The sequence below is a fragment of the Dermacentor andersoni genome, chromosome 5 (assembly GCF_023375885.2).
Source record: "Dermacentor andersoni chromosome 5, qqDerAnde1_hic_scaffold, whole genome shotgun sequence".
In the NCBI taxonomy this organism is placed as follows: domain Eukaryota; kingdom Metazoa; phylum Arthropoda; class Arachnida; order Ixodida; family Ixodidae; genus Dermacentor; species Dermacentor andersoni.
The window spans coordinates 1,796,886-1,821,576 of NC_092818.1; the positions used below are offsets into that span (position 1 = coordinate 1,796,886).

At 46.9% G+C, this 24,691-nt stretch overlaps 1 protein-coding gene across 4 annotated transcripts in view; it reads left to right on the forward strand.

Moving 5' to 3' along the window:
* lili (LMBR1-like protein) overlaps positions 1 to 24,691 on the forward strand; it is a 242,845-nt gene that overhangs the window by 193,672 nt on the left and 24,482 nt on the right. For 3 of the 4 annotated variants that reach the window (XM_050177344.2, XM_055070089.1, XM_055070090.2), the window contains 2 exons: positions 15,055 to 15,128; positions 18,675 to 18,832. In XM_050177344.2, the coding sequence (XP_050033301.1) occupies positions 15,055 to 15,128; positions 18,675 to 18,832 (232 nt within the window). Of the gene's footprint in view, positions 1 to 15,054; positions 15,129 to 18,674; positions 18,833 to 22,921; positions 23,075 to 24,691 lie in introns of all 4 variants that reach the window. The other variant, XM_055070088.1, reaches the window with a different exon arrangement.

The window sequence follows — 24,691 nt, forward strand, 5'->3', positions numbered from 1 at the left end:
GTAGAGCACTCCATCTTGCGAGCCGTAGCGTCGCCAAATGGCTTCACTACGGGCCTGCCGACGGCCCTGATGGAACTCGGGGTCCATGTTGCGGGGTAGAGGGGTGGCATAAATATGCCCCCTGACCTTTCGCGGAATCGTAATGTACTCTGTCCCCTCGGGGATAGCCTCGAGACTGAGCTTCCGGAGGACTGTGCGGCCAGCCGGGGTTAGCGAGAGACGACGGACTTGGGCTGTGCATCCCACCGGCTAGCGGATTCAAATTCCGGCAACGGCTTTGTCGGTGCGCTACCATCACACACCCCCTACACCTAATCTAGCTCTGGAATTGAGACCCACCACCTGGGGATGCGCGACTCTCGCGCGTCCCCTGATGTTTTTCCCGCATAGCGCGTCTCCTGCAGGGCGGCTTCGCCCGCCGCGTGGCCTGGCGCCCGCGGCGGTCGGAGTGGTTGAAGCCCAGTGCGAGAGATGCCGCTAGTGTTGCGCAGCTGCTAACGCCGCCGACAAGCGAGGTTACTTGGGCGCCGGGGGACAAGGCGCTGGCTCCCCCCCGGCGGGTCGGCGGGCGCGGACGTCCGCGCGGGCGCCGTCCGATGCTTCTGCGAGACTGTCTCGCGTGGCCGCCTTCGAACGTGCCACCATTCGCGTGACTGTACACGCGAACGACCAGGCGTTGGGATCCAGCATGGGGCGAACATATTCGCTCGCTATCCGGTCGCTCGGTGAGTCAGACTTCTAGATTTGTCGCGCGCCCATCGGCATGTTTTGTGGATAGCAACTCGGCTAGCTGGCATTGATCTATGAAAGGTGCAATAAATGCCCTCGTGATTGTTTGCACTACTGTGTTGTCGTTCCTTTGTCCCAAGAGTACGGAGGAGAACCCATATCTCCCACAAGGTCTCACCAGGCTGCTGAGAGCGCGACTGCAAGCGCTGTTCGGCATGAAGCTTTTGAACAGCAGGGCGGCTGAAGACCTCGCTGAACTTTGTTTTGAACACCGTCCAGCTTGGGACTTCGCTTTCGTGGTTCCGTAACCACAAGTGGGCAATTCCGGTGAGGTAAAAAGGGACGGTGGTCAGTTTCGTGATGTCATCCCATTTGTTGTTCAGACTGACGCGTTCATATGACAAGAGCCAGTCATCAACGTCGTGGTCGTCAGTGTTGCTGAAGATGGGAGGGTCCCGCTGACGGAGTGTGCCGGGGCATACGGAGGACTGGGGAGAAGGTGGTGGTAAGGTCGTGGCGCTTGCGGTGGTCATGATAGCAGGGAGAGTTCGGCTGCACAATTCCAGGATGACAGGAGACCCAGCAAACCTCCACCAATTATGGCAAAGAACTACGACACGGCTGTGGACGGCACGATGGATGCGGACAAGAAGACGCAACAGCGTAGGCTTAGCCAGTCACACCAGGAACAGCATCTAGCCCGAGCCCCACTTCAGTAGCATTGGCGATCCGGCTGCGGCGCTCTGCACGGCGCACTTCTTCCTTACACATGGTATGCTTGTTATGGAGATAGGCCGCTAGTTTAACGGTGAAAATTAGTTACCTGACTTGTAGATCGAAACGACCTTGCCTACTTTTCTTTCATTTGGTAGAGTGCCCGAAGACAAAAGACTGTGAGAACAACAAAGTTAATAATGCGGCAGAAATATGCTTGGTGTTTTTTAATAGTCTAGAGGTGATTTCATGAACACCCGCGGACGAAGACACTTTTACTTTTTCTATTAGTGATGCAATGCCGTTAGCCGAAAAATGTATGGCCGGCATTGTAGACGTGGCAAGTGAAGAAAACGTGTAGGAGAACTTCAGGCTCAATTGTAAAAACTGATGAAAAGGCAACATTGAAAGTATTAGTGCACTCAGAGTCTGCAAGAGTACTACCGGGATCATTATAGATATGTATAGTGCGAGTAGGCTGAGGGTTCACGGTCTGCCAGAATTTACGAGGATTATCAGTTATCATGCGGGGGAGGTCTGAGTGAAAAAAAGAATGCTTACGTTGGTGAACTGCTGTTAGATAGGCGTGCTCAGCTTGATAGTAACTGTCCCACAAGTCGTCATTTGGTTTTAACTTTGCAGAGCGAAATAGCCGTTTCTTTTTGTTCTCAAGTGTTTTCAAGGTTTTTGGTGAACCATGGTTTGTGGCGGTTAGTAGTAATAGAGATAAGTGGAATATGCTTAACTAAAGAATTAATCTTGTTCCAAAATAATAACCAGTTGTTTTGCACAGACCGATTTCCAAAAGCTGACTCGTGTGTTTGGTAAAATTTCTGCAGTTTGTCGTTTATAGCCGAGTAGCTCCCTTTTTCGTAGAGGCGAATTTTTTTCATGTGTTACTGGTGCCAAGACGGTTTGAAAGAAAATGTAGCATGAATTGTTTGTGGTCACTGGGTTTGTGAAGGTAAGCAATGGATGATAAATATTCGGGGTGCGTGGTTAGTATAAGATCAAGGATGTTTGCACTATCTTGCGTGACACGGATTGGTTCATTTATCCATTGTGTCAGATTATGGTTAAGACAGAAGTCAAGAAATTCGACAGTCTCCTAGTTACCTGTAGTTAACTGTGTAGTAGTCCAACCAGCCTGCTGGAGCCGTCCAGCGGGCTCACGTACCGGCCGCCAGGTATTCCCTGTCGGTCCCTGCGTGGGAGATGCCCACTGCGCGCTGACATGTGTCCTGCAGGACTTTTATCTAATCTAATCCAACCAATACTGGGGTAATTAATGTCACCGAAAATCAAGATGCACACACTAGGATTTCTTTTGGTTAATTTGCTCAGGATTTTGTTAAGGGGGGACGTGGCAATGAAAACGTTTTATTTATGGGAATAAATTGGTGAAATTTGGCATGCAGGTGTGATTTCTTATGCTGATGTCATAACTGAAATTAGTATTGTGCTATCTAATATAGTTTTCGAGTTACAACATTTGACAACCTTTAATGGTAACCCCCAAATTAATTAATTACACATAAGTTTGCCAAGATTTCCCCATTGCCATGTTCGCAAATGCCCATTCTGTGCAATAAAGCTCTTGGTTTATTTTTTAAATGCTGAAATGAGCGTAAAAATATTTTTCAAACTTTCCTGTGCATATTATCTTACTAACAACTTGTGTAAAAATTCATCGTAAATTTTTTATGAGGTGCAGTTAAAGATGGACAGCTTTATTGCATTCATAAATTTTTCAGGCTGTAAGTGCAAAAGACAGAATAATTTTGTTTTCGTTCATTGTGAAATGGCACTGGGATGACCTAAAGCAACTGCACAGGAAGTGAAAGCTGAGAAAACGGAGCTCAGTTTCATTTGTTGTAAACATTTAAATATTACCGTAAAACCTGCGTATAATACGAACCCGCATATAGTTCGAGGTGAAATTTTTGGGATGCGAAATGGAAAAAAAAAAAAAGTTTTATCCACGTATAATACGAGTTAGGAAAACTCAAGGAAAACATTTAAAATTTCACTCCGCACTTCAATCACTGTCTTCCTCAGCTGCACTCTCTTCGGATAGTTCTTTGTCGGACATATCTTCCCAGAGGTACTCATCCTCTGTGCCATTGAGCGCGTTCGAGATGCCGTACTTCTTGAATGCGCGATGCACAAGGTACTCTGGTATGCTGGCCCATGCGTCCACAATCCAGTTGCATAGCGCGGCTGGCGAAGCCCGCTTCAGCCGCCTGGTCGGCGTCACTGCAGGCTCACCTGAGCGCATCCAATCTGCAAAACACAGCTTGTTCACGCAAACATCTAAAGGCTGAGACGTCATCCTGCCTGGGATAACGACTAGTTCAGTGCCGGATTTGGCCAAATGGCAACTGTTGTGGCTTCGACGGGGCGGCCGGACGAAAGGGTTACGGCATGAGGCCTAAACCGCCGGGGCGCGCAGCGCCGCAAGAAAGAGCCGGACTGCTTCAGTCGGGGACCAGACAAAGAATGCTCTTTTATTTCTCCGAGGGGAAGCAGGAGGCAACTTACACCGTTTGGCGCCGAGTGGCGCCCTGATGTAAAGACCCAAAACCGAAACTAGAAGTTAACACAGGATACCACATCACCTCTCCCTTGAAAGGAAAAATGCTCTACTCGCTCTCCTCGCAACAAAAGTAAGTCACGAGTCAAAGAACACATGTTAGCACTGTAACACACATGATTAGTGATGACATCTTTACACAATAGAAAATGATATCTTTGGCTTCCCCATTTAAAAAAAAAACGCACATGAAAACTGAATATGAATTATTGCACTCCAGTTCTGCAGTTTCAGTACCCGTCTTGGGAGGATGAAATGCAGCCTTGCACACACAGATAACAAATGAAAAAAATTCACAAAGTACAGAAGTATACAGTAACAAACATCTGTGTGCCCCCTGGGACAGCACTGATGGGTGGCTCATTCGCCCTGAGCCTGACTCGAGACAGTCTGGCTGTCGTGGATTGGACATTGTGCGTAAAAGCACTTTACACTCCATAGTCCCCCCGTAAGAATGCTAAGGTCTCTTATAGTTTAAAAAAGCTTTTTGGCATGAAAGACCAATTAGTATGGCGGTCAGCACCGTAGTAATGATGTGCGTACTGCACGATTACGCTACAAGAAACGTAATGTATCCCCTATACCAGTAGTAACTGGAAGAAAAGGTGGGAGACAATCGTCAAGGGACGGGTAGTCACTGGAGTGACTCTTTTCAGTGAATTTTCCAAGAAAATCCTGTAGTGCAGGGCATTTTACAAGTTTGGATGCATTCCATCGTTTGCCATTTTCAAGCGGGAAAGTATTGCGACTTACCCTACGGTAAATCTTAAATGGTCCCGAGTATTTAGGATCGGACTTTCTCGAGTTACGTACTCGGACAAGATCTGCTGGACGAAATTGAGGGCATTTTGATGCACGACAACGGTCCACGTACGTCTTAACACTTTTAGCGTAAAAGCCGAATTCACATGCAATTACCTCCTTAATAGTCTTGAAGCTATACTCGGTATCCTGATCCCAGACAAAGGGTTGTCCTCGCTTTAGCAGTTTCCTAAGCGGCTCTACCAATTCATCGTACTGCGGGATCAGTTTAGCGTGGTATCGCGTGACACCAAGAAATGAATGCAGCAACTTCTTGTCAGTTGGCTGTGGTGCCTCAACAACTGACTGAACTATGTTTTCCAGCGGCGAAATACCGTTTGCAGCGCAGACTTGCTCACGGAGAACTCGAGGTTGAGGACCTAGTTTCGCCGAGACTGGTTGCATTGAAGCTCGAAGATTAACGAAGTCCTTTGCAAGTCCCGATTGTCCTGAGTACGGCTGGGCGAACTCCGAGGGAGCGTTGTGCGAGAGAGACGGAAACTGAACGCTTGGGTCAGCTGGAACTCCTGACACCTGTTGGCATGTAGCGAAATCAAGCTGCGTACGAGCAGGGGACTGTCAATTCTTTCGGTTCCTCGAACGGCAAACTGAAGCGAAATGTCCTACTTTTCCGCACGCACGGCAGGAAACGTGCTTGGCTGGACACCCTGGATCAGATGCGATGTGGTGAGGTGAACCACATCGGTAGCAATGGGGTGCGAATTCTCGACTGGCTTCGCAGAGTTCGGGCCAGGCGTCACGTTGGCCGGCCGCTCGAGGATGCGACTGTCCGCCACGCCGTTGATCGCCATCTTGAAGGCGCCGAGTCGAGGGAGAAGGGGGGCGGGGACCGCCATCTTGCGCGCCCGGGCGAGGAAGGAGATGGCTGGCGACGCCATCTTGGCGTTGCGTCGAGACGCGCTGAATAGACGAGCTGCTTAAGACTTGATGTTCCTTGTCAACTTGCTCCACCCTTCGTCCGATTTCCTCGCCTTTCTTGAGCGTGAGGGACGCTCCTTCGTATAGTAGCCGTTCTCGTACTCTTTTTGATTCGACGCCTTGGAGGATTTGGTCACGAAGGGACTCGTCATGCCAAGTGCCGAACGCACAAGCAGGCGCTAGCCTTTGTAGCGCGGTGACGAAATCCTGGAAGGTTTCCCCAGGTAGTTGCTTCTTGTCCCGGAAGATAATGCGGTGCACCAGGGGATTGGAGCTTTCTTCGTAGTGCTGGTCGAAGATGCGAAGAATGTCTTCGAACGTAGCAGCGGTCTGGTCCGTTTGCGACGCGAGGTCATAGTAGAGACGCTGCCCCTCGAAGCCTAAGTTGCTCAGTAAGATGGCTTTTTTCCTCTCGTCTTGTAGTGCCTCGCCTCCGGTTGCCTCGAGAAATGTGGAAAAGTACCGTTTCCATGTGAGCCACGGTACCGCAGGACTACCGGGTAGCGCCAAAAAAGGCGGCATGGGTGGTGCAAACGCCATGCTGGGCACGGAGAACAAAGGCGGGGAAGTTGCGGTGGACGACGTCGAAGTGGACGTAGCGTCTTGCATGCCGGAAGCAGGGGAGCAGCAGAAGTAGAAAGGCAAGGGGACGTAAAAAGGAAAGTGAGCGGTTTACCTCGTCGCCAGTTTGTTGTAGCTTCGACGGGGCGGCCGGACAAAAGAGTTACGGCATGAGGCCTAAACGGCCGGGGCGCGCAGCGCCGCAAGAAAGAGCCGGACTGCTTCAGTCGGGGACCAGACAAAGAATGCTCTTTTATTTCTCCAAGGGGAAGCAGGAGGCAACTTACAGCGTTTGGTGCCGAGTGGCGCCCTGATGTAAAAACCCAAAACCGAAACTAGAAGTTACCACAGGATACCACAGCAACGAAATGCGTCGAGCACAAGGATGGACGGGAACGACAACAGTGTGCCGGGCCACCTACACCAGACGAACTTTATGCAGTCAAGCACAAGATTCCGTTTCATTCAGCCATTCTCATGGCATCTCACGACCACAATTTTTGGCAGCTCCTTACCTTTATCCACTGTCTTGCACTTGAAGATGACATAGGGCAGAAACTTGTGTCCTTCTGCCGTGCACGACAACATGATGGTAACTTGCGTTTTCTCGTTGCCAGTGTACTGGACATAAACTTGTTTGGAACCCTTTTTGTGCATGGTGAGGGGTGATGGCATGTCCAGATAAACCGGCGTTTGGACAGCATTGCCGATTAGCCCTAGCTGGAAGTTCTTGGACTTGTGCAGCGAAATAATGTGGTGCTAGAAAGCCAGAAGCAGTTCTTTGAACGATTCGGGCAGCTATTGCGAAATTAAAGTTCGGTGGTGTAAGGAAAAACTAGCACGGCACAGTGTTTGCTCGCTTTGAAGGTGGAGCTTGGTAGCCCTTTTTCTCTTGCAAGCTCCTTAGCTTTAGCCTGCATAAGCTGCACGCTCACAGCTAGATGCGCAGCTCACTGTTGGTTTACGAATTCAGCGAGTTCGATTTCAGTGAATGTCCCACACTTTGGGCCGTGAAAGCTTCTTCGCGTTCCGCTGTACGCGAAAAGGGTCTTCTTCTGTCGACACCATCCCCGAATGCTTCCCTCGTTGATGCCAAACTGCCTCCTGGCCACACTGTTGCCGATGTCCTGTGCGGCTAAAATAACCTTTCTCTTGAAAGCAGCCAAGTACTGTTTTCGTGATCCGGACATCTTGGTCCTTCAATGCGGAATAAAAAAAGATGCATATCGCGAAGCGGGGTTTGCACGTGGGCTGCCAGTGTGCACACTCAACAATAAAGAAATGATGCTGTAGTCACGCAGCAATAACACAACCAAGCCGTAGCCACGCAGCAATAAGGAAGCCCAGCTGCAGCCATGCAGCAATAACAAAGTCGAGCCATAGCCATGCAGCAATAACAAAACCAAAACTGTTAGTCCAAATTTCTGACTGAAATTTTCGTTCAGATCCGCATATAGTACGAGGCGAAACTTTGGGATGCTAATACAGTGAAACCTCGTTAAACCATAGTTGACTGGAGCTCGGAAAAAGTACATACTAAACAGGTAGTACTGCTTACCAAAATAGCATGAGATCGCGCACTTACCTGTCAAAAACGGAACTTAGAGAGAGCGAGATGAAATGGGAAAAAAACATGCAGTATTTATTCACTTTGCCCGACAAAAGTGTTATTTTCGTTTGATGCCGCGGCAGCCTAGCAGCGACCACAGCGGCCTCAAACTTACTGAAGCTACGAGCCAGCTTTTCGGCCAGCCCCCTCTTCTCGGCAAACACTCGCATGGCAGATTCCTCGTTGGCGTTACGTATTCTCCATGCACATGCACGGTAGAGCTGCAGAAGTCTCGGGGTGCTGTTCTCGTCGCGACGATTGGATTTGTGAGGCTGACGTGACGCGCAGCTTCTGCTACTGTCGGGCCTGAATCGCCCATGCTGCCGCTTTCTGTGTCGTCCTCGTCATTGTTGCTAGTCGACACTTCAGCAACGACAGAGGTAACAATGGCGAAAAGTCAAACCTCATAGCCAACATCTCTTCGCAGTCGCAGCTGCCAAGCAACTTCGCATTCCATATGCCACACACCGTAGTCAACAGCAGATCCCTGTCACATGCCAGTGTCGACTTCTTCGTGTCATGTTCGATAGCACGAACATGGCACGAACAATGTCTAATTTTTCTTCTATGCTTAGCACCCGGTGTCTTTTTTATCTGAGCTTCAGCATGACAAGAGTCCTTGGTTGCATGACGCCACAAGGCTCTCTAGCACGGCGCCGAAATGATGTTGATGTTGATGTGGCTTCATGCGCAAATGCACAGGTCACTTGGAGGCCGTTGTTCCAATCTCTGAGGCTTGTTGTTCTGCTGGGCCACCCGATAGAGATGACACACCGCCGTGCTTGCACGACAAAAAGTGGAAACACTACGTGTTAACCGATACGTACGCAATAAGCTGGTACTGTTTATGCAGATACAAAACACATTATTTTCAATGGCCACTGAGTCGGGGATTTGACATTACTACTTTTAAAACGAAACTACTGTTTAAGCGGGTACAGTTTAACGAGATTTTACTGTAATAGGAAAAAAAAACTCGGATTATACGCAGGTTTTTACGGTAACTTTGAGCACCTAAAACCCTCCTGGGATGGCGCATTTTCTTTACATTTTGATGTTGCTTTTCGCTTTCTTGCAGCAGTTTCGTTTACCTTAGTTGCCTTTTTGATCGTCGTGCATCCATGTGTTGTGTAGAAGTAGATGACAGCGCATTCAAAACGTCCGCTCTTTTCTCTGGCCGCGCAACCTCTTTATTAGTGAGAGTTGGAGCTGAAATCCGAAGTTGAATATTTGACGCAAAATTTCTGCTTCCGCCGAGGTCGCGTTGCCGTCGTAACCACACGCGGACACACCGTTACCATCGCTTGCGGACACGCCTTCATCGCAGCCCACGGTCACGTCGTCAGCGCCACACGCGTATGCGCTTTCCCGGTCACTCACGTGCGCCAGTCGTGCCTCGTCAACAAGCTCAGCATCATCCACTTTTACGAGTGGCTGCCTCCCTCTTTTCGACTCCTTTTCTGGTCTTCCGTACACATGGGCTGTTCGGAACTTGATTCCTTTAGCGATCATCACAGAACACATATGTTAAGCTGCCATGATCGTCACTGACGTCAATTGGATCACGCAGCTCGCTGCTGCGCAAATGTGCATGAGAGAGGTTTATCAGCAATCCAAATCTACAGCAACCAATAGGAGCGTGCCCTGTACCTCACATGACTACTGCACCCAATCGCAATGCTGCATCTGCCTTTTTTTCGCCTGTGTTTGCTGCTTTATTTTTCGGTGGAGAAATATGTCACTCCGGCTATCTTTAGCTCCGATCTCTCCTCTTTACGATGATACCAAGATGGCAGCACTGCATCAACAGATAGCCGAGCTATAGTGAACTAGGAGGCTTTCAAAACCTTCTAGTTCACTGTCGACGAGTGATCCGCGGTGCCACAGGCTTTCCAAAGCCCATTTTTTTTTTTTTTTGCAGTTTTTGATGACAGCACTTTAGGAAACTGCTGTTTTCTCGATTTCTACCCAGTATTTCATTATAATATTTTACCACGAGGTAAGTAAAGGTCAGTAGATCATGAAAAAAAGAAAAAATTGAAAAAGAAAGAACTCTGACAATCTGACCACTTCAGTTGCATCGTCCCCCCTTAAGTTTGGCTGAGGAAATCAGGATTATGGTTAGGGGGTCTGTAGCATACACCAAGAATGATTAGTTGGGGATCGGCATGGCAGATTAGCCATAGAATTTCATGGTCACATGAAATACTGACAGGGTAGCAGGACAGCTCATTGTGAACAGCGATTAGAACGCCAGCCCCTCTGACACCACTGCGCCTGTCCCTCTGTCACCGCGCTTTCGTTGGAGATATGCATTGATTCAGTATGAAACGGTAACTTTAGTTGCCGACACCTGACGAAGCAGCTCTGATTAGGCCTAACGGGCCAGACAGTGTTGCGAATACTGTGGCCTTGACGAAAATATGCCACCGGCCAGTGTGATAACAGGCCACAAACCGTTGTGCAAAGCTTGTTGCTGATGTGTTCGTACAGGTGGCTCATTGGCAATTGGTCGCAAGATCATGCGTTTGGGTGAGATTCAGAGCCGTTGACGTGGAGTTCAGGTCCACAGTCGATCAGCTGGCAACTACTGTGAGCACGTGTGCGAATCTGCATGTGTGGACATTGACTTGCATATTTGATACGACCAGCTTACATTCCTGTGTCTAATCAGCCTGATCTTCACGCATGCTTCCGTGCTATCCATACGCTCTGCTTTTGTTATTCCTTTTGTACGCATAGTGTTAATCATTTCGATTGATCTGGTGGACGAGATTTAACCTTGTACCAATGGAGACTGCGTGCCATCAAAACACAATGCGTATCAAGGCACCAACCATGGCTGGGTCAATCACCGAATATATTAAATGTTAGAAAAACGAAATATTCGAGGAATTGAGCACTAGATATTTGATTCAGAAGTCAGATTATTCAAACATTTGCTATTAGATTCGAAAATGAATATTCGAGTATCTGCGTACCTCTGTTGAAATAGTTCGTGCAGACGCAAGCTTGTTAATGTGTTTATGGCTCTGGTCAAGCTGTGTGAGGTAGCATTTTGTTCAGTGAGTGCTCAACTGTGTATTAAGGTGCATTAGAAGCTAATGTTTAAATAATTACAACAAATAAGTATGTTTTGTTGCTGTAAATTTTAAAGGAAAAAAACACAGCTTGTGCATAAGAAAATATGTTACATCAGCTCCTTTCACCTGTACTGTGGTTTTGATTATATATACTTTTGTGCATGGAAAGCTTTCTTACTTTCTGTACCCTTCGTGAGATGAAGAAACTGCTGTGCTAAATTATATATGTGGTGCTCAAGATGTTGTAGATGTGGCTACTAAGCATTGCTACATTCAAAAACAGATAAACCTGGGACATCAATTTGCAAAAGACTATTGCAACACATGTCTGCCTAGTAGATGACTCAGCATCTTGCTGTATGTGTACAAAAGTGCAATCAACGGGTGAGACCTGCAGCTAGAAGTTCCTCTGCTACCAACTCTGCATCTTGAAGCTGATTTTACTGGTGCGTGCTGGCATTAGCGAACTAGCAGTCAGCCTGAAGGTGCTCTTGTGAAAAGTGCGCCACTGATTGCCCAGAAATTGTGCAACTGAGTCATGATAGATCCATATTTAAAGTGACTAGGTTGCTCTGAGCAATGTGCTGCTCACATGATTGTTATCTTGCTTTTTTGACCACCTGCTTACAGCAGTGCACATTGGCGTAAGTCCAAAACTTTTGTTCCTCCTGCTCATAACATACCGTAGTCTAGTTATTGGGTGACAAAATTGTTGACTTTTGCATAATTGTTTAGGCTGCTGGGTCATAATTTTGAATGTTTTGTTTTGTTTTATTTATTTTATTTAGGAAGACCTCACAGGCCTTTGAAGTGACATAGGGTGACGGGAGCATATGGTACAATTTATCACAACATGCAATTAGTAAAGAGATATCAATGCATACAAGGATTCAAATATTGACTCAAAACGAAGCAATGTTGAATATCACGCAAACCAGAAAGATTTTGAAGAAAGAAAAAGAACTGAACATATAATCATTGCATAAAAATGGGAAGTACAGCAATAACAGCAAGAAGGGTTTCATAAAAGCAGCAAGTTACTTTGTGTTGGGTCAATATACATTGCGTAATGTTCAAAAGAAAAGAACATGGCACAATGCGTGACAATGCATTGGAAACATAAACACTATGGGATTGATAAGTATCCATGTACTAACTCAACTCTGCATATTTGGCCAAACTCTGCAATATTTGGCCAAATTGCTGCAAAAGGCATCATGATTTCTAAGCAAATCAGTGCTATCTGAAAGGCTGTTCCAGAGATGGATAGTGCGATGCAATGATGAAAAGTTAAATGGTTGGCTCACGCCATATATATGGGCATAGCTGAAACTATTGTACGATCTGTGCGATGTGAAGACGTGGTGTTTCAAGCATGGCAGGGATAATCCGTTAGAGAGAAGGAATTTATGGAACAATGACAGCAATGCAATATCACAGCGAGTACTCGACGACTGCAACAATAGTTCAGCTTTGATCTGCATTATGCTAGACTGGGAACTGTAATTACGAGTAATCAAGTGACTTGCCCTATTCTGAATAATTTCCAACGCTCCAATAGGTATTTATGATGTGGTGACCAAATGGGAGATGCATACTAAAGCTGGGGTCGCACGAACATTAAGTAAGCCAGTTTACACGAGGCAGATGGAACACTATGCAAGTTCTGGTACAGAAACCCTAATGATTTGGATGCATTGGCAGAGACATGCGTATGTGCTCAGACCATGATAGGTTATGTGTAAGGTGCATGCTCAGATACTTATATTGTGCAGTCAGGGATATAATACTATTGTTAATGTGGTAGATAAACTGCGAATTAAGAGATTTACGAGTGAAAGACATTGTTTTACACTTTGACATGTATAGTGTCATGAGCCATGTAGTACGAACATCACTTTATTATCCATGAATTCCTATATGAAGCGGTTGCGAGTACAGCACAGCAGAAAAGGTTAGTTGAAGACTCGACTGTGTTACTCACTTCCACTGTCCACATGATTAGGCAAGAAACAGAGCCCCGGTTTAGCAATCTAGGCTGTCGGAAACTACCAGTTCCCTGTCATTAAGGACTCGGGTGAAGGCAGAAATGAAACTTGAACTTTCAAACAAAGTGGGACAGGTTCTCAGTCACCATGTAACTGTAGGCAGTTAGTACTAACCATGCAGACAAGTTACAGCACCTACAAGGCAGCTTTCCTGCACTGTAAAATTTCATCCACAGTGGTGGCATAGCCCATTCTCACTGTAAATGTCAAGTGCAACACATCATTTCTCATGTTTGACTTCTGTGAATACCTGTGCCAGCAGCAGCAGCAGCTCATTGCAGCACAATTCAAGCAAAAGTAGTGGCATCTAAAAGCCACATGAATGGAAGGATTGAGCCCCAGTTTGGAGGCTTCTCCACAAGAAGTTGAATGCATGTTTGCAATGAGGACAGGCTGCACCACTGTTGTGAAGCAAATATTGCAGTGCACCTTTGTAGGTTTTAGAATTCATCTTGGGTGTTTCTGTGGCCATTCTGATCGACAAATAGAGTGTAGCTTCTCCGCCAAAAGGGAACGAATCCCATCCACCTGACAGTAGCGTGGAGCTGTGAATAAAACCCAGACAGGTTTCTTGGAAAGAAAGCTTAGTAGTTTTAAGAAAATTTTGTACTGGTCGAGCGTATGTACCAGAGGCCACCAAATTTCCAGCGCAGTCGCTCCACCATCTGAGCTGCTCTTAAAAAGTGAGAGGGATTGAACAACTCAAAGAGCAGGGCACAGAATATCAGTTTTGTGGAAATCCCTTTACTGAAACTTGCCCATTCTTGTGGATTTTCACATAACTAATTTGCCAGCTTCTGTACTGATTAGAATGGCTGTATGATATATATACATTTTTTTTTACATTTACTTTGTGAGTGTATGTTCGGCATTTTTTGAAGCATTGCAACACCTTTAATCTTTTCATAATAAGGTAATGTTCATTGCCTGTCCTCTCTTCCTTGTGTTTCTGGTCTGCTATGAAATTGCTGCTTTGAACTCTGAAAGAGTTCTCAGCATGCAAACAAACTGCATATTTGTTCCTAATGCTTCATTTTTGCCAGTAATGAACAGCGCTTCATAATATGCAATGTAATGATAGAAACTTGCTATCATTGTGAATATACTAGGATGTGAACATTATTTTATAATAATGGTGAAAGCACTTACTCATTATTGAAGAACTACTTGAAAAGTGTTCAGTTATATTCACTTCTGCCACTTCTCAATTCATATTTGATTCAGTCTCAAAAATGACTATTTGCACTCCTCTGCTCTAGGCCACAAGAAGGTGAAGTGTTGCTTGCCAAGTTTGACAATGAAACATGTTTTGACTAGTTGGGAAGCTTTATAGGAGAGGTTGTGGATGCATGTAACGTAACAAATAATTTTCACACTTCTGGCATAATAAATTTTAAAATAGAAAATTACACAGCAGGCTTGCAAGAGGAGTTTCTTCTAACTTTGCATGTTCATGTTTCCCAGCATAAGCAAGCCATAACTTTCAAACTCACCTGCCATGTTCTACATCATTGTCCAAATGAACATTTTATGACATTTGTTTTAGTGTTAAGATCGCTGTCTGAATGTTTTAAATGTGCGTCACTGTCCTCTTTCACAAATGAAAAAAGATGGATTTTCTTCACCATTGACATGATTATTGTTGCTTATTTTAAGGTTAAGGAGCATTTAAAAAAATCATTCCTGTATAGTGTTCCTAGTACAGCACATACGGCATGCCTAGAGACCCTGTGGAAAGCATTGCACATAATGCACTGCAAGCAGCCATTGTGTCAGGTGCGCTTATGACTTGCGCAAGAATCATATTGTAATCACCGTGCAGTTATTTAGCATGTTTTGTTTTGAGGTAAAATGGCATGGTAAGTAAATTGCCTGGCCCTGAAGCGTCTTCTTGTTGGAAATTGCAATTTTTCCTGCTCCTCAAGAGCTGCTCTCAAATGGGAAATGCCGCTTACGCTAGTGTACTGCTTGTTTCAGCAATTCTCATTGGGTATCAGCTCACTTTCAGCTTTGGGTGTCGTCGGCTCATCGTTGGAGATTGTGCTCATCCTGTATCCTTATCACATGCTGCATTTTTGTACGTTCAAGTGTGGCCCCTGTTTCTTTTTTCGTTACGGCCCCCACAAACATAAACACGAAAATGCAGTCATATACACTGATTCTTTAAGCACACTGAAGTCTCTACATCTGAAGTCTGAGTGTGAACCCCTGATTGGAGACATTTTGAGCATGGTGGCGCTTAACAAATACGAGAGGTCAATTAGTTTCTGCTGGGTTCCAAGCCATGTTGGGATACTGGGTTACGAAGCAGCTGATAGATGTGCATCGATGGCAGCATACAAAGACATAACAAACACAACACTTCCATATAAAGTTGTATCCGTGTGATTAGAAAAGCCATAACGTTAAAATGGCAACATGAATGGGGCCATTGTGCCGACAACAAGGTACATCTCACGAAACCCATAGTTGGTGAGTGGAAGACGTTATCATCGAGAACGGTTCTTCGAAGTAGTTTTATGCCGACTACGTATTGGGCGCACACACCTCACACACAATTACAGTAAAACCTCGTTAATTTGCACTGTTTATTCGAAATCCCGCGTAATTCAAAGATTTTCGGCGGCCCCAACAGTTTATATGCAAATTTTGCCGGATAATTTGAACAGCCAGCTTGCCCATATCCGGATAATACGTCAGTTTAAACCATGCCCCCGTGATTTTTCCATGCCTCCGTGATCCGCAAAAAAAAAAAATTAGTGCGCCAGTCTCTGAGGCCACAGTATAGTAAATCAACATTCTGTTTCCGGCGCTTTGTTGTGCCTCAGCGATCTGCACAGTGCTACAACCAGTTTTGGAGGCTAGCTTTAGTTGACAAAGCAACAATCGGGTGCCGCGAGGTCGAAATTTTTCTGGTTCCGTTTACGTTGTTTCTTTGTCTAGCTTGTGACAGGCACTGCTCATAGTGTTTTGATTGTTCGGTGCCGCGACCAGACGTGTTCTGTGCTCTGCTAGTTATTCTTGACCACGTGTGCGGTGTTGGTGTTAAGAAAATGTCGAAGTACAGAACTCTGACTCTCTGCCAGAAAGTGCGCCTGATTGAGGAGGCTGAAAAATGGGCGAGCTCCAAAACACAGCTGATGGAAAAGCACAAGGTGCCTTTATCGACCCTTTAGACAATATTGAAGAATAAGACAAAGATCCTCGAGGCCTACGGGAAGACGCATTCGACGAAGCGGACAAGGGTTCGTTTTCCTGCGTGTCCAGTCTCTGTTGAGACGCCTCGATAAAGTGGCTTCAGCATGCAAATGCAGCACACCTGCCTGTGAACGGCACGCTGCTGCTCAAAAAGGCCGATGAGCTTGCACTGCAGCTGGGCCATGAAGCATTTAAGTGCAGCAGCAGCTGGTTGTCCAGATTTAAAGACCGCAATAACCTCACATTCGTGACAGTGGGCGGCGAAAGCGGGAGCGTCGACCCAAATGTTGTTGAGAATTGGAAAAAGCATTCATTGGCTCCGCTGCTTCGGCAGTACGCGGAGGACGATGTTTACAACAGGGACGAGGCCGCATTGTTTTATAAAATGCTGCCAATGAAGACGTTTGCCCCAAAGAATGCGGTAGTCACGAGAAAAAAACAACCCAAGGACAGAATAACCATTCTGTTTGGTGCAAATATGTCCGGCAGTCACAAACTCTCTCTGCTGATCATTGGAAAAGTGAAGAAGCCTCGGTGCTTCAAGAATGCACGACTTCCTTCTAAGGATGACGTGCTGCACAGAAGTAACAAAAAGGCTTGGATGACGGCAGCGCTGTTCGAGGAGTACGTGAGGCACCTTCACCGTACGTTTGCTTCCGTGGGACAGAAAGTTGTTTATGTTGTTGACAACTGCCCAGCCCATGCCGACATCCAGAACTTGACAGCAGTTAGGCTTGTCTTCCTGCCGCCAAATGTTACAGCTGTACCGCAGCCTATGGACCAAGGCGTTATTCTGCAAGCGAGGAAGATTTATCGCTGCCATTTGCTTAAAAGGATCTTGTTGTGCTATGATAATGGTAAACAATATTCCGTGGACCTACTGGGTGCCATTTGCCTAATCGTGTACGCCTGGAAGCAGGTGGAGGGAGATATGATCAGGCGTTGCTTTATGCGCGCCGGTTTTTTCAAGCAACAAGATGACAGTTCTGAGGATGCACCTGATGCCAACTGCACCCTGGATGATGAAGGAGAGTCATTGTGTGCGCGCATGACCGACTTCGACGAAGAAAACGGCGATGAGAGCAACGTATTGACCTTCGCAGAATATTTGAGCGTGGAACTTGATGTGCAAACGTCTTATGCCGACTTGGAAGGAGAAATATGTAACAACGGGCCTTCCAACGAAGGTGAAGGCGATGTTGAGCCCGCCCGAGCACCAGCTTTAGCTGCAGTTGTTGAGTTGCTGAACGTTGTGCGCAGTGCGCAGTCTTGTGGAGTGTAGCGGCGGTAACAGTGAATTGCTGCACACTGTAAGCAGACTGGAGGACGCAGCCTACTATGCAGCTAACTACCGCGCCAAGCAGTCATGCATCGATGACTATTTCAAGTGATCGTTTTTCAGGCGGAATAAAGGTGCAGTGTTGATACAGCCACGTTTTGTATGTTTGTTTCTCATTTTATTGTCCATTTTTGATCATTCGAAAACCCGGTTAATTCGATGATGATCGTGGTCCAACGGACTTCGAATTAACGAGGTTCCACTGTATTTAATTACGACAGAAGACACACCAACATGCGAGAAATGCCAAGAACCACTAACAGTTATGCATATATTACTGACATGTACACACATTGAAATACACAGATGAAAGCTTTTGCACAGGTTATATCAACTACACATACCTTTACACCCTGCTTTAATTTTAGGTGATGATCCGCTAGTCCCACTATCTGACGTGCGTAAATTTCTAGATGACACTGGATTTTTACATAAAATATAGATTATTAACACAGCCTTTTCCTTCCTAAACTGGATTATAAAACACCTCGTGTTTGCTGCAGCATAGCCTTAGCCGCTTTTGCGCCATTAAACCACATTCAACTAACTAACAGTTTCTTTTTTCATAAAGTGCGCTATTGAGAGAGCAAGAATAGCATGTAGTGTGTGCTTACTACAGTTCTATACAGTGCAGAATGTGTGGTGGAATATTTGCTGTCTAGTTATGAAACATGGTTAAAAGGCATCCCACTTCAAAGTGCGAAAAACTAATTTGTCTGCTTCAGATGCTCTTGCAGTGGCAGTTTACAGCAGTGCGATATCTGTCTTTGGTGCAGAGTTATACATTTATAAATTTTGTGCTTTAATTTTATTGGAGCCTAAGAGTTCTTTTGGTAAATTTTTGTAAAAGGAAAGTATGCCCTAAATAAAAAATATGATGCTTGCTGTTGGAAGAATGCAGCGTTATCTCTTAAATGTTGCAGGTTTCTTTTAGATTGGCCCAGTGGTTGTCTGACGAGAACAGTTTTGTATTTTACATGAATATGAAAATTAGAGTTGGCCCTGAGGGGAAGTCTCATGCTTTTGTGCCAGTCAAGTTTTTTTTCCTGAGCTGCGCCAGCTACCTGTGGTTGGCATCTGTGGTGGGCTTTTTCACCCTGCCTGTGTTCTGTCGGCTGCGACCCAAGCCATCATCAGCCACGCTGACACAGATCATCGGCAACTGTGCAGTCCTACTAGTGCTCAGCTCTGCACTGCCCGTCCTGGCAAGAACTCTGGGTGAGCTTTCCCACACAGTCCCATAAAGAAGTTCATTTGCTCGTCGAAGAAACCGTGCATAGCTTTCGAAGCTATCGTCTTCAGATAAATATTGCAAGGCCATCATACTTGCTGCTCGCTTTTCACAAAATCAAAATAAAAAGATATGGTGCAAAACACGGTCCGCGAAACCAAACTGGACGTCAATACACGGCGGCTGGCTACTGCGGCCTAGGCCTCGCACGGCACCTATTATAGCCGAGTGTACCGCGTACAAACTCGTGTGGAGAAGCATGCGTTCAGTTAGAGGAGTACGGTTAGGAAGCATGAAGGTAGCACTCCGGCTTTCTAAGCACGGGGAAGCACCAAGGAGGCCCTAACTTAGTGCCCCTTAGTAAGGTACGTTTAAAGAATTGACGCCAGGTCGCCTTACAGCGTGTGAGACATCCTTAGTAAGGAAAGGAGTGTTTCAGAATCCGAGCTTTAATCTGTCGTGGTGAATGAGTGCCGAACCCCGCTGAAAGTGATGTACTCGGCATGTAACGGTCGGGTATTATTTGGTTTTGGGGATGGATCTAGTCCATTCTGTCCCTTGGCAGGACAACTTCAATTCATTAAAATGAGGCTTAAATTTCATGGGCTTCTATAGGGCCCCGCAGGAACGTCTGTGGAAGCAGGCGTTTGGTGTGTTGCGACACTACAGACCTTAGCACATGGGGGTTGGGCCCTCCCGCATTGAACCATGTCCGGCTTAGCAGTGTCTGGAGAAAAGATGATCCTGGCGTTTGAGATGATGTCGAGTGTTTGGACCCTTAAGTTTTCTTAGTGGAGGCAGCACACCCTTTTCGCCTCGGCTTCCCACAGACCTCCCCACACCTTCCTTCCCACACACCTCGGGGAAATGGGTAGTTGCCTTTTCTTATCCTTCTCTCCGATCTTCGTCTTTCACTCTCACTTTCAATCTGTCCTGTCTCCTCCTCTCTTCTATTTATTTCCAATTTTTTGGGCAGTGAGGGTTAACGTGTGCGATAACCAACCTTGATTATAGTGGCTGTGTGCAGCTCATGATGGCAGGCTTTGTCTATGCACAAATCTTGTCTTGTCCCCTTGTTGGGCTCCGTGGTGGGCAACTGGCATCGCTGCCGAAATCAGTAAACACTTGATAGCTTCGTCATTCCCCCAACTCAGTGATCATCCTCTTGCTAAAAGAAGGTGCACCAAAGAAAACTTTAGATTTTTTGTCAAACGCAAGGAATGTTTCCCACGTTTTCACATCACTCATAGTCTTAACCGTGAAACAACCGTTAGGACAATTTCACCTTTCTGTGTTTCCAAACAGCTCAATGGCACGCTGGGCTGAGGTTACAAACTGACCAAAATAGCCAGTGACGACCTCCTCCTTGAGGTTCACGACAAGGACCAACATGATAAGCTTTCAAATCTTGGGGCATTTGGCAATCTCCAAATCACTATGACACAACACCGGTCAGTGAACGCAAGCAAAGGAGTGATCTCTGATGAAGACCTACTGAACCTGAGCAAAGAAGAGCTCCTAGAGGATTGGAAAGAACAGAATATGACTGAAGTACAAAGAATAAAGATTAAGTGCAACAATAAAGAAATCCCTACTAGGAATGTGATCCTAACCACTGCAATGAGCGTGCTGCCAGATTCTCTTGAAGCAGGATACACAAAGACAAGAGTGTTAGGCCGCTCATCTCTCGAGCATGCAGAATAGACGGTGTAGGGCTGCATGATTGTTTTGTATATACTTTTGCAGTGCCGCGAGTTGCCCATGTGCTTTGTGAATGGGGAGGCGTCCACCCCCCAGTGCGTCGGGCAGCAACCGTTTCTGTTTTTGAGGGGTCGGACGGCCCGCGTGGTGTCGGGTGACGAGCCGAGGCGCGCGCCGGGGGGGGGGGCGCGGTGCGGAGGCGGAAAACGGATTTCGGAGAACATGCTCTTACGCGCGCTGTGTTGACATTCCGCCGATGGTCATAATAGGGCCACGCGGAAAAACCTCGAGTGGGACGGTGGTATACGCGACATTGTGGCGCCGGCTCCCGAGTCCCCTGGTTAGAGACGCAGCTGCTAGCAATGTTGACCACGCGCTGCGCGTACGGAGCGGGGGGGTTCACGCCCCTACGCATTCGGGCGGCAGCCACGTGCATCTTGTTTTGAGCGCTGAGGAGAGCCCGCTTGGTGTCGTGTTACAACTTGCAGTGCGCGCCGTAGAGAGGGGCGCGGGGCGCATGCGGAGGCCACGTTCGGAGAACTTCGTTTAAGAACACCGAGTCCGGATGCCGCCAGCGGTCATTATTTTTCTACAAGGAAAGACCTCGAGGGGGACTGCGGTACGCGGTGTTGGGACACCAGCGGCCGAGCCCCCTGCTGGCTAGAAACGCCGCTGAGGTGCGAGATGGCCGCAATAAATCGTGCGTGCCTGGCGTGTTTGCCGAGGCCGTCACTGGCCACGTGTAAATAGGAGAGGGAAACGAAGGTGTGGGAAGAGGGAAAACAGGGTTGTTTTCCAATACATTTACTTTTGAGAGTAAGCCCATCCCTTTGGGTTGTGGCTTAAGAAACTGTCAACTCTCATTGGCAACTGCTTCCGTGGGATGGGCTGACGACCCTATCGCCCCTTTTCTTTGTCTCTTCCGACTATAACAATCGAGACGAGGTGCTTGTTCCTCAGTCTAGGCTGTAATCACTAAACCTGATATAACAGTAAGACTCCGTACGATGCAACGCTAGTCTGGGCCGTAACCACTTAGTGGTAGAACAGTGAGACTCGGTTGGTCGTATGTAGTGACAGTTGTCCTAGGCTCTAACTTAAGAAAAAGTAGAAGAGTAAGGCGCTGTTTACTTGTGTGTTTTGTATCAGTGTTCTTTTGCTAACTCTGTATTTGACTGTGTAAATATTTCCGTTGCAATATATCTTCAAGTTTTGTTACCTCCAACCTGCCTCCTGCTTCATCAACGCCGATAATCACCTTGAAGAGACTTTGGTCGATTTCAAGGAGAAAAGAACAAACAAAAACTTAACTCAAGAGTAAGACCGCACATCCCGAATCCACGTGGATGCTTTGAGTGCCAAAGATTTGGCCATGGGTCTCAAAGCTGCCATGGCTGACTGTCATGTGAAAAATGCAGTAACAATGAAAACACTTCTGGTGGTGGTGATAAACTTTGTTGAAAGGGGGAAGGGTAAAGGGGGACGTGGCTGAGGGTTTGGGCTCAAGTAAGGCCCTGGGCCTGCTTGGCCTTTTCCGCCCAGTACACCAGTTCAAGCTGTCAGTCGACGTCCCCGGAACTGAGCCAGGCTGTCCAATCAGTCTCGCTGCTGACGGGGGGATGAGAGAACGGGAGCGAGGTGCATTCCCACATTATATGTGTGAGTGTTCCTGTTTCTGAACAGAGCCTACATTGGTCGCATTCCTTGCCCCCTGTGATTTTGTTAATGTATTTTGGGTGTGGGTATGTGTTTGCCTGAAGTCGCTGAAACGTGACCGCTTGCGTTTTGTCGAGTTGCTCGGCCGGTGGTGGGAGCGCGCGACGTCTCAAGCGATACCGATGGGCTATTTCATAATAAGTCTCGCAGGGTTCCTCGTGTCTCTCCTCATTCACGCCGTCCGCATCTGTGGACGAGGCTCAGCGCGCGAGATCTCGAGCCAAACTGTGAGCCGACGCCTTGCCGGGCACAACCGTGTGAGCGGGGGTCCACACGAGGGTTTTCAAGCCGCTTAGGGGTCGTCATGTGAGGACATGGTACGCCTGTTTGGAAATTCTACCACGGATGAAATTGCCGATGGCCTGCTTGCTGTCGCTGATGATGGTATTTGCTTCCGCACGCATAGCCATGGCAATCGCGGTTTCCTCCGCTTCCACCACTCGACCAGCCGTGATTGTTACACACCTACACACATTACTACACTTCTGATAAGTGTAGTAATGCTATCTATTGTCCAAACTGTGATAGTGACCATGCGGCATATTCACGGTCATGCTCTACCTGGAAGAAAGAGAAAGATATTATAATTACTATCAAAGTGAAAGAAAATATCTCTTTTCAAGAAGCGCGAAAGCGCATATCTTTTCTCCATACCGCAGGGTATGCTGATACGGTGCAAAAGGGGGCGACGCTGCAGCAGACTTCGGCATCTGCCTGGCACACAGTGTGGCCGTGGCCGTGCCACCGGCCCCCCAGGCGACAGCAGCTGGTGCTGCTGCACCATCTCTGAAGGAGGGCCCATTGACCTCTGGGTTAGTGGTGTACAAAGCCCCGCTTTTCGAGGCAAGGCCTACCGTGAAACCACCCTGTTCGAGTGAGCAGAAGTCCAGTGGCTGCCAGGAGTCAATGCACACAACTCCAAGCCAGACGGCGCAGACAGCGCCTCGGGAGCGGCTAGATTCTCGCGACCGCTCCAAGACAAACCTTGGATTACGGAGCCTGGAAAGGCTCTGTAAGCCAACTGAAAACCTCTTGACATACAGCACAAAAACACAAACAATATGGATACACGAATATTACACTGGAACGTCGGAGGTCTTATGCACAACCTCGATGACATTAAAGAACTTCTACCCAAATACAATCCAAAGGTGTTGTGTGTTCAGGAGACGCACCTAAAACCAACACAAAGCAACTTCCTCGGACAATACGCCATTTTCCGAAAAGATCGAGAGATCATCGAGTTGATGCACTTGCCTCGTCGGGCATCGTCGCAATCATAGTGGACAAAGATGTTGCTTGTCAGCAGTTCTTCGAACTCCCCTTGCAGCAGTCGCAGTTCGAGCCGTGCTCTTCCAGAAGTTGGCCACTATAAATTTCCTATACATCCCTCTGAATTATCAACTTTCTAGATCAGAGTTTCTAAGCGTTATCGCTGAACTTCCAGAAGCATATGTTGTTCTTGGAGATCTGAATGCCCATATCAACCTGGGAGTGACTCTTGTGACGCGAGAGGGTGCTTTATTGAAAACTTTTTTTTCTCCACGAGTGTGTGCTTGCTAAATAAAAAAGAGCCCACACATACATGGCACACAAAACATACTCATCTGTAGATTTAAGCATCACATCAAGTGAACGCATGCCATATCTGGAGGTGAACATCACCAAAAATCTTTACGGGTGTGACCACTTATCGATCGTTTTAACATTAACAAAACGTGAATACTTTCCCCATGCCCCCCAGTGGGAAATTGGCTCTGCCAACTGGAAGCAATAGAGAGCGCTCACCCACCTATCATGGGATGACATGTGTACACTTAACATCGACGACGCAGTGACATATTTTACAGCATTTATTGTGAATATAGCATCCGTATGCATCCCAGAAACACAAGGAAAGCATTCAAAACGATGTGTTCCCTGGTGGAACGATGACTGTAGGGAAGCACGAGGAAAGTAAAATAAGACTTGGGGCCACCTTTGTGACTCTCCAACCGCGGAAAATCTCATAAACTTTAACAAAACAAACAGTGAGGGTAAAAGAATGCACCGTTGTGCAAAAGAGGAAGCTGAGGTTACATATACATATATATGAGGCATAAACTCTTACACTGACGAAAGGAAAGCCTGGAAACCTAGGGAAACACTCTTGAGGACCAGGCTGATTTATAGGTGCCTACTTCGATTACATCTCTAGTCCAGCCACACAGATACATTTCTGCAGTACCAGCGGCAATCGAAACGATTGCCCATGGATCGGAAAATAACAAATAATGAATCTTACAACTGTCCATTCATCATGTTGGAGTTTCAGACATCATCATCATCAGCCTGGCTATGCCCACTGCAGGGCAAACGCCTTGCCCACACTTCTCCAACTACTCCAGTCGTGCTAATTGTGGCCATATTGTCCCTGCAAACTTCTTAAT